Source organism: Oncorhynchus nerka, unplaced genomic scaffold (genome assembly GCF_034236695.1).
Source record: "Oncorhynchus nerka isolate Pitt River unplaced genomic scaffold, Oner_Uvic_2.0 unplaced_scaffold_993, whole genome shotgun sequence".
NCBI lineage: Eukaryota > Metazoa > Chordata > Actinopteri > Salmoniformes > Salmonidae > Oncorhynchus > Oncorhynchus nerka.
Window position 1 is genome coordinate 49,371 of NW_027040299.1, and position 10,630 is coordinate 60,000.

At 44.0% G+C, this 10,630-nt stretch overlaps 1 protein-coding gene across 7 annotated transcripts in view; it reads right to left on the minus strand.

Moving 5' to 3' along the window:
• Positions 1-2,709: 2,709 nt before the first annotated feature.
• LOC135570290 (broad substrate specificity ATP-binding cassette transporter ABCG2-like) overlaps positions 2,710-10,630 on the minus strand; it is a 68,153-nt gene continuing 60,232 nt past the window's right edge. For 5 of the 7 annotated variants that reach the window (XM_065016407.1, XM_065016406.1, XM_065016403.1 and 2 more), the window contains 3 exons: positions 10,074-10,163; positions 6,583-6,635; positions 2,710-4,657 (listed from right to left, as the gene is read on the minus strand). In XM_065016407.1, the coding sequence (XP_064872479.1) occupies positions 4,510-4,657; positions 6,583-6,635; positions 10,074-10,163 (291 nt within the window). In that variant the 3' untranslated portion in view covers positions 2,710-4,509. Of the gene's footprint in view, positions 4,658-5,302; positions 5,456-6,582; positions 6,636-10,073; positions 10,164-10,630 lie in introns of those variants that run through there. The other 2 variants (XM_065016408.1, XM_065016409.1) reach the window with 2 other exon arrangements.

Consider the following 10,630-nt stretch of genomic DNA (forward strand, 5'->3'; position numbering starts at 1 on the left):
CCAATGCAGCAGCTACTCTTCCTGGGGTTTATTATGGATCCCCATTAGTCCCTGCCAAGGCAGCAGCTACTCTTCCTGGGGTTTATTATGGATCCCCATTAGTTCCTGTTGCCAAGGCAGCAGCTACTCTTCCTGGGGTTTATTATGGATCCCCATTAGTCCCTGCCAAGACAGCAGCTACTCTTCCTGGGGTTTATTATGGATCCCCATTAGTCCCTGCCAAGGCAGCAGCTACTCTTCCTGGGGTTTATTATGGATCCCCATTAGTTCCTGTTGCCAAGGCAGCAGCTACTCTTCCTGGGGTTTATTATGGATCCCCATTAGTCCCTGCCAAGACAGCACCCCATCAAACAAACACATGACAATAATATTTCAACCCGCCAGGCGCGACACAAACCTCAGAAATAACTATATAATTCGTGCCTTACCTTTGAAGAGCTTCTTCTTTTGGCACTCCAATATGTCCCATAAACATCACAAATGGTCCTTTTGTTCGATTAATTCCGTCGTTTGATTAAAAAAAACACTGGTTCCAACTCGCCCAGCATGACTACAAAATATCTAATAAGTTACCTGTAAACGCTGTCCAAACATTTCAAACAACTTTCCTAATCCAACTTTAGGTATTTTAAAATGTAAATAATCAATAAAATTTAAAACGGGATAAACTGTGTTCAGTAGCGGATAAAAACAAAGTGGAGCGAGCTTTCAGGTCGTGCGCCCCAACCACAACAGTACAGTACACTACACTCGACCCTCGTTCTGAACAGCCCTACTTCTTCATTTCTCAAAGGAAAAACATAAAACCAATTTCTGAAGACTGTTGACATCTAGTGGAAGCTATAGGAACCGCAAGCAAGTGCCTTAGTAATCTAGATCCCCATAGAAAATCCATTGAAAAGAGAGTGACCTCAATTCTTTTCCTGGTTGGTTTGTCCTCGGGGTTTTGCCTACCAAATAAGTGCTGATATACTCACAGACATCATTCAAACAGTTTTAGAAACGTCAGAGTGTTTGCTATCCGAATATACTAATAATACGCAAATCCTAGCTTCTGGGCCCGAGTAGCAGGCAGTTTACTTTGGGCACACTTTTCATCCGGACGTGAAAATAACCCCTAGAGTCAATGAAATCGAATTAGCTTAACACACAAATCCCTATAAGAATCTCAGTTTAAAACTAGAGATATCCGTTTTTTTCTGCATTGGATGTGTCTCAATCCACCGCCTCTGACGATGTCACACTTCCTCATCTAAAGGTGAAAGGTTAACAGAGCTAGAATGGTGTTTGTCAGAAGGCCACGAGACATCCTGAAAACCGGTCTGCTCACAAAGTTCGTCTGTAGGCGTCCGAAACGGCCTTCAAAACTATTATGGGAAAGACGAGACTCTCACGAACAGAACGGTGTTCTCCGTTTTGCTCTACGACCCCAACGAGAGGGTTTGGGACTCGTCTGTGGTCGTCGGTACTGCCCATCTGAACAGTTTGGGCTACACACTAACGAGGGGTTGAATACACGTTAAAGAAAATACAAACGTTTCCTGATCTTAATTTTATCTCTCAGATATCGGACAGACACTTCAGAACAAACTTCCTATACATTTTGTTTGGGGATCTATCGGCTGTTCCATGTAGTGAATCTGTTATTCAATGTGTTTCTATGGGCTAATAGCAGTAAGGACTATCTGTTATTCAATGTGTTTCTATGGGCTAATAGCAGTAAGGACTATCTGTTATTCAATGTGTTTCTATTGGCTAATAGCAGTAAGGACTATCTGTTATTCAATGTGTTTCTATTGGGCTAATAGCTGTTATTCCATGTGTTCTAGTAAGGACTATCTGTTATTCAATGTGTTTCTATTGGCTAATAGCAGTAAGGACTATCTGTTATTCCATGTGTTCTATTGGCTAATAGCAGTAAGGACTATCTGTTATTCAATGTGTTTCTATGGGCTAATAGCAGTAAGGACTATCTGTTATTCAATGTGTTTCTATGGGCTAATAGTTATTCAAGTAAGGACTATCTGTTATTCAATGTGTTTCTATGGGCTAATAAGTAAGGACATCTGTTATTCAATGTGTTTCTAGGACAGTAAGGACTGTCTGTTATTCAATGTGTTTCTATGGGCTAATAGCAGTAAGGACTATCTGTTATTCAATGTGTTTCTATGGGCTAATAGCAGTAAGGACTATCTGTTATTCAATGTGTTTCTATTGGCTAAGTAAGGACTATCTGTTATTCAAATTGGCTAATCTGTTATTCAATGTGTTTCTATGGGCTAATAGCAGTAAGGACTATCTGTTGTTCAATGTGTTTCTATGGGCTAATAGCAGTAAGGACTATCTGTTATTCAATGTGTTTCTATGGGCTAATAGTAGTAAGGACTGTCTGTTATTCAATGTGTTTCTATTGGCTAATAGCAGTAAGGACTATCTGTTGTTCAATGTGTTTCTATTGGCTAATAGCAGTAAGGACTATCTGTTATTCCATGTGTTCTATTGGCTAATAGCAGTAAGGACTATCTGTTATTCAATGTGTTTCTATGGGCTAATAGTAGTAAGGACTATCTGTTATTCAATGTGTTTCTATTGGCTAATAGCAGTAAGGACTATCTGTTATTCAATGTGTTTCTATGGGCTAATAGCAGTAAGGACTATCTGTTATTCAATGTGTTTCTATGGGCTAATAGCAGTAAGGACAAATAAAAATGTTAATCAAATATTTGTTTTATATATATTTGTTGTTACCTCGAGGAGTCTTAAAACTCTAAATCAAAAAACAAGAAGATCCTTGGTTTGACCTTCTTAAAACAATTCCACATCGCTCAGTAGAACCCCCCCCCCCGGCACAGACAGGACTTAAGACTGCATTAAGGCACCAAAAAACAAGAAGATCCTTGGTTTGACCTTCTTAAAACAATTCCACATCGCTCAGTAGAACCCCCCCCCCCGGCACAGACAGGACTTAGACTGTATTAAGGCACCAAAAAACAACATCAACATCATAACATAAGTACACCACTACAACACAAAACGTACCATACAACCATATTACAATGAACTGGAGTGGAGAGTGTGTGTGTCTCCTCACAGTCCCTGTTGTTCCAGAAGGTGTAGTTCTGATTCTATGATTCTATTCTTGTGATGTGTGTCTCCTCACAGCCCCTGTTGTTCCAGAAGGTGTAGTTCTGATTCTATTCTTGTGATGTGTGTCTCTTCACAGTCCCTGTTGTTCCAGAAGGTGTAGTTCTGATTCTATTCTTGTGATGTGTGTCTCCTCACAGTCCCTGTTGTTCCAGAAGGGATAGTTCTGATTCTATTCTTGTGATGTGTGTTCTATGATTCTATTCTTGTGGTGTGTGTCTCCTCACAGTCCCTGTTGTTCCAGAAGGTGTAGTTCTGATTCTATTCTTGTGATGTGTGTTCTATGATTCTATTCTTGTGATGTGTGTCTCCTCACAGCCCCTGTTGTTCCAGACGGTGTAGTTCTGATTCTATTCTTGTGATGTGTGTCTCCTCACAGCCCCTGTTGTTCCAGAAGGTGTAGTTCTGATTCTATTCTTGTGATGTGTGTCTCCTCACAGCCCCTGTTGTTCCAGAAGGTGTAGTTCTGATTCTATTCTTGTGATGTGTGTTCTATGATTCTATTCTTGTGATGTGTGTCTCCTCACAGCCCCTGTTGTTCCAGAAGGTGTAGTTCTGATTCTATTCTTGTGATGTGTGTCTCCTCACAGCCCCTGTTGTTCCAGAAGGTGTAGTTCTGATTCTATTCTTGTGATGTGTGTTCTATGATTCTATTCTTGTGATGTGTGTTCTATGATTCTATTCTTGTGATGTGTGTCTCCTCACAGCCCCTGTTGTTCCAGAAGGTGTAGTTCTGATTCTATTCTTGTGATGTGTGTTCTATGATTCTATTCTTGTGATGTGTGTCTCCTCACAGCCCCTGTTGTTCCAGAAGGTGTAGTTCTGATTCTATTCTTGTGATGTGTGTTCTATGATTCTATTCTTGTGATGTGTGTCTCCTCACAGTCCCTGTTGTTCCAGAAGGTGTAGTTCTGATTCTATTCTTGTGATGTGTGTCTCCTCACAGCCCCTGTTGTTCCAGACGGTGTAGTTCTGATTCTATTCTTGTGATGTGTGTCTCCTCACAGCCCCTGTTGTTCCAGAAGGTGTAGTTCTGATTCTATTCTTGTGATGTGTGTCTCCTCACAGCCCCTGTTGTTCCAGAAGGTGTAGTTCTGATTCTATTCTTGTGATGTGTGTCTCCTCACAGCCCCTGTTGTTCCAGAAGGTGTAGTTCTGATTCTATTCTTGTGATGTGTGTTCTATGATTCTATTCTTGTGATGTGTGTTCTATGATTCTATTCTTGTGATGTGTGTCTCCTCACAGCCCCTGTTGTTCCAGAAGGTGTAGTTCTGATTCTATTCTTGTGATGTGTGTCTCCTCACAGCCCCTGTTGTTCCAGAAGGTGTAGTTCTGATTCTATGATTCTATTCTTGCGGCCGGTGTCACTTCCAGCGGTTGATCCGTCTGAGCTGTATGTAGGCCAAGACCATACACACCGTAATGATCCCAGACAGAGCTACATGGTTCTGCCAGAAACCCCAGGTGCTGTAGTCTATTCCCTGGGTCTCTAGGTACACCTCCCCTGGAAGACTGAGAGAGAGAGAGAGAGAGAGAGAGAGAGGTTAAAGGTCAGAAACCCCAGGTGCTGTAGTCTATTCCCTGGGTCTCCAGGTACACCTCCCCTGGAAGACGAGAGGAGAGAGAGAGGGGTTAAAGGTCAGAAACCCCAGGTGCTGTAGTCTATTCCCTGGGTCTACAGGTACACCTCCCCTGGAAGACAGAGAGAGAGAGAGAGAGAGAGAGGGGTTAAAGGTCAGAAACCCCAGGTGCTGTAGTCTATTCCCTGGGTCTCCAGGTACACCTCCCCCGGAAGACAGAGAGAGAGAGAGAGAGGGGTTAAAGGTCAGAAACCCCAGGTGCTGTAGTCTATTCCCTGGGTCTACAGGTACACCTCCCCTGGAAGACAGAGAGAGAGAGAGAGGGGTTAAAGGTCAGAAACCCCAGGTGCTGTAGTCTATTCCCTGGGTCTCCAGGTACACCTCCCCCGGAAGACAGAGAGAGAGAGAGGGGTTAAAGGTCAGAAACCCCAGGTGCTGTAGTCTATTCCCTGGGTCTCCAGGTACACCTCCCCTGGAAGACAGAGAGAGAGAGGGGTTAAAGGTCAGAAACCCCAGGTGCTGTAGTCTATTCCCTGGGTCTCCAGGTACACCTCCCCTGGAAGATAGAGAGGGGTTAAAGGTCAGAAACCCCAGGTGCTGTAGTCTATTCCCTGGGTCTCCAGGTACATCTCACCTGGAAGACGAGAGGAGAGAGAGAGGGGTTAAAGGTCAGAAACCCCAGGTGCTGTAGTCTATTCCCTGGGTCTCCAGGTACACCTCCCCTGGAAGACAGAGAGGAGAGAGAGGGGGGAGTTGAGTACATAGAGGGAGAGTAGATAGATGTTGAATTATAGAGATCTTCCACACGGTGGCGGTGTCGGCATATAGATGGATGGCTGAGGAGCATGAAAGGAGAGGACAGAGAATGCAAGGAGAGAATGAAAGGAGAGAACAGAGAGAATGAAAGGAGAGAATGAAAGGAGAGAACAGAGAGAATGAAAGGAGAGGACAGAGAGAATGAAAGGAGAGGACAGAGAGAACGAAAGGAGAGAATGAAAGGAGAGAACAGAGAGAATGAAAGGAGAGAACAGAGAGAATGAAAGGAGAGGACAGAGAGAATGAAAGGAGAGGACAGAGAGAATGAAAGGAGAGGACAGAGAGAATGAAAGGAGAGAACAGAGAGAATGAAAGGAGAGAACAGAGAGAATGAAAGGAGATAATGAAAGGAGATAATGAAAGGAGAGGACAGAGAGAATGAAAGGAGAGAATGAAAGGAGAGGACAGAGAGAATGAAAGGAGAGAATGAAAGGAGAGGACAGAGAGAATGAAAGGAGAGAACGAAAGGAGAGGACAGAGAGAATGAAAGGAGAGAACGAAAGGAGAGAACAGAGAGAATGAAAGGAGAGAATGAAGGGAGAGAATGAAAGGAGAGAACAGAGAGAATGAAAGGAGAGAACAGAGAGAATGAAAGGAGAGGACAGAGAATGAAAGGAGAGAACAGAGAGAATGAAAGGAGAGAACGAAAGGAGAGAACAGAGAGAATGAAAGGAGAGAACAGAGAGAATGAAAGGAGAGGACAGAGAGAATGAAAGGAGAGGACAGAGAGAATGAAAGGAGAGGACAGAGAGAATGAAAGGAGAGGACAGAGAATGAAAGGAGAGGACAGAGAATGAAAGGAGAGGACAGAGAATGAAAGGAGAGGACAGAGAATGAAAGGAGAGAACAGAGAGAATGAAAGGAGAGAACAGAGAGAATGAAAGGAGAGAACAGAGAGAATGAAAGGAGAGAATGAAAGGAGAGAACAGAGAGAATGAAAGGAGAGAACAGAGAGAATGAAAGGAGAGAACAGAGAGAATGAAAGGAGAGAATGAAAGGAGAAGACAGAGAGAATGAAAGGAGAGTGAGAGGTCAACTTACATGGTTGTGTTGCTGTAGAATATTTGTCCTTTAAACTCATTAATGGTCACCGCCTGATGGGGAGACAGAGGGAGAGAATAAACACACTATTACTATCAGACTGTCCAACTCTCTAATAGGACCGTCAGACTGTCCAACTCTCTAATAGGACCGTCAGACTGTCCAACTCTCCAATATGACCATCAATGTCTAATAGGACCATCAATCAGACTGTCCAACTCTCTAATAGGACCATCAATCAGACTGTCCAACTCTCTAATAGGACCATCAATCAGACTGTCCAACTCTCTAATAGGACGATCACTGTCTAATAGGACCATCAATCAGACTGTCCAACTCTCTAATAGGACGATCACTGTCTAATAGGACCATCAATCAGACTGTCCAACTCTCTAATAGGACCATCAATCAGACTGTCCAACTCTCTAATAGGACCATCAATCAGACTGTCCAACTCTCTAATAGGACCATCAATCAGACTGTCCAACTCTCTAATAGGACCATCAGACTGTCCAACTCTCTAATAGGACCATCAATCAGACTGTCCAACTCTCTAATAGGACCATCAATCAGACTGTCCAACTCTCTAATAGGACCATCAGACTGTCCAACTCTCTAATAGGACCATCAGACTGTCCAACTCTCTAATAGGACCATCAATCAGACTGTCCAACTCTCTAATAGGACCATCAATCAGACTGTCCAACTCTCTAATAGGACCATCAATCAGACTGTCCAACTCTCTAATAGGACCATCAGACTGTCCAACTCTCTAATAGGACCATCAATCAGACTGTCCAACTCTCTAATAGGACGATCAATCAGACTGTCCAACTCTCTAATAGGACCGTGAGACTGTCCAACTCTCTAATAGGACCATCAATCAGACTGTCCAACTCTCTAATAGGACCATCAATCAGACTGTCCAACTCTCTAATAGGACTAATAGGACCATCAATCAGACTGTCCAACTCTCTAATAGGACATCAATCAGACTGTCCAACTCTCTAATAGGACCATCAATCAGACTGTCCAACTCTCTAATAGGACCATCAATCAGACTGTCCAACTCTCTAATAGGACCATCAATCAGACTGTCCAACTCTCTAATAGGACGATCAATCAGACTGTCCAACTCTCTAATAGGACCATCAGACTGTCCAACTCTCTAATAGGACCATCAATCAGACTGTCCAACTCTCTAATAGGACCATCAATCAGACTGTCCAACTCTCTAATAGGACCATCAATCAGACTGTCCAACTCTCTAATAGGACCATCAATCAGACTGTCCAACTCTCTAATAGGACCATCAGACTGTCCAACTCTCTAATAGGACCATCAATCAGACTGTCCAACTCTCTAATAGGACCATCAATCAGACTGTCCAACTCTCTAATAGGACCATCAGACTGTCCAACTCTCTAATAGGACCATCAATCAGACTGTCCAACTCTCTAATAGGACCATCAGACTGTCCAACTCTCTAATAGGACCATCAGACTGTCCAACTCTCTAATAGGACGATCAATCAGACTGTCCAACTCTCTAATAGGACCATCAGACTGTCCAACTCTCTAATAGGACGATCAATCAGACTGTCCAACTCTCTAATAGGACCATCAATCAGACTGTCCAACTCTAATCTAATAGGACTCTCTAATCAATCAGACTGTCCAACTCTCTAATAGGACCATCAGACTGTCCAACTCTCTAATAGGACCATCAATCAGACTGTCCAACTCTCTAATAGGACCATCAATCAGACTGTCCAACTCTCTAATAGGACCATCAATCAGACTGTCCAACTCTCTAATAGGACCATCAGACTGTCCAACTCTCTAATAGGACCATCAATCAGACTGTCCAACTCTCTAATAGGACCATCAATCAGACTGTCCAACTCTCTAATAGGGATCAATCAGATCCAACTCTCTAATAGGACCATCAGACTGTCCAACTCTCTAATAGGACCATCAATCAGACTGTCCAACTCTCTAATAGGACCATCAATCAGACTGTCCAACTCTCTAATAGGACCATCAGACTGTCCAACTCTCTAATAGGACCATCAATCAGACTGTCCAACTCTCTAATAGGACCATCAGACTGTCCAACTCTCTAATAGGACCATCAGACTGTCCAACTCTCTAATAGGACCATCAGACTGTCCAACTCTCTAATAGGACCATCAATCAGACTGTCCAACTCTCTAATAGGACCATCAATCAGACTGTCCAACTCTCTAATAGGACCATCAGACTGTCCAACTCTCTAATAGGACCATCAATCAGACTGTCCAACTCTCTAATAGGACGATCAATCAGACTGTCCAACTCTCTAATAGGACCATCAGACTGTCCAACTCTCTAATAGGACGATCAATCAGACTGTCCAACTCTCTAATAGGACCATCAATCAGACTGTCCAACTCTCTAATAGGACCATCAATCAGACTGTCCAACTCTCTAATAGGACCATCAATCAGACTGTCCAACTCTCTAATAGGACCATCAATCAGACTGTCCAACTCTCTAATAGGACCATCAATCAGACTGTCCAACTCTCTAATAGGACCATCAATCAGACTGTCCAACTCTCTAATAGGACGATCAATCAGACTGTCCAACTCTCTAATAGGACCATCAATCAGACTGTCCAACTCTCTAATAGGACCATCAATCAGACTGTCCAACTCTCTAATAGGACCATCAATCAGACTGTCCAACTCTCTAATAGGACCATCAATCAGACTGTCCAACTCTCTAATAGGACCGTGAGACTGTCCAACTCTCTAATAGGACCATCAATCAGACTGTCCAACTCTCTAATAGGACCATCAATCAGACTGTCCAACTCTCTAATAGGACGATCAATCAGACTGTCCAACTCTCTAATAGGACCATCAATCAGACTGTCCAACTCTCTAATAGGACCATCAGACTGTCCAACTCTCTAATAGGACCATCAATCAGACTGTCCAACTCTCTAATAGGACCATCAGACTGTCCAACTCTCTAATAGGACCATCAATCAGACTGTCCAACTCTCTAATAGGACGATCAATCAGACTGTCCAACTCTCTAATAGGACCATCAGACTGTCCAATTATCTAATAGGAGCATTACATGTAGACTCGGTTACTTTCAGTCCTCCCTCCCTCCTTTACCTCGATCCCTCCCTCCCTTCCTTCCTCTCCCTCCCCCTACCTCTATCCCCCTCCCCCTTCCCCCTCCTCTACCCCTCCCCCTTCCTCTACCCCCTCCCCCTTCCTCTATCCCCCTCCTACCTCTACCCCTCCCCTTCCTCTACCCCCTCCTACCTCTATCCCCCTCCTACCTCTATCCCCCTACCTCTATCCTTCCTCTACCCCCCTTCCCCTACCTCTATCCCCCTTCCTCTACCCCCCTTCCTCTACCCCCCTTCCTCTACCCCCCTACCTCTATCCCCCTCCTACCTCTATCCCCCTCCTACCTCTATCCCCCTCCTACCTCTAGTCCGTAGCGGAAGATGCTGATCCATTTCAGCCATGACAACCAAGACAACATGGAGTTAAGGTTGACCAGGAACCCTCCAAACACCTAGAGAGAGAGAGAGAGAGAGAGAGAGAGAGAGAGAGAGAGAGAGAGAGAGAGAGAGACAACATGGAGTTAAGGTTGACCAGGAACCCTCCAAACACCTAGAGAGAGAGACAACATGGAGTTAAGGTTGACCAGGAACCCTCCGAACACCTAGAGAGAGAGAGAGAGAGAGACAGAGACAGAGAGAGAGAGACAACATGGAGTTAAGGTTGACCAGGAACCCTCCAAACACCTAGAGAGAGAGAGAGAGAGAGAGACAACATGGAGTTAAGGTTGACCAGGAACCCTCCGAACACCTAGAGAGAGAGAGAGAGAGAGAGAGAGAGAGACAGAGAGAGAGAGAGACAACATGGAGTTAAGGTTGACCAGGAACCCTCCAAACACCTAGAGAGAGAGAGAGAGACAACATGGAGTTAAGGTTGACCAGGAACCCTCCGAACACCTAGAGAGAGAGAGAGAGAGAGAGA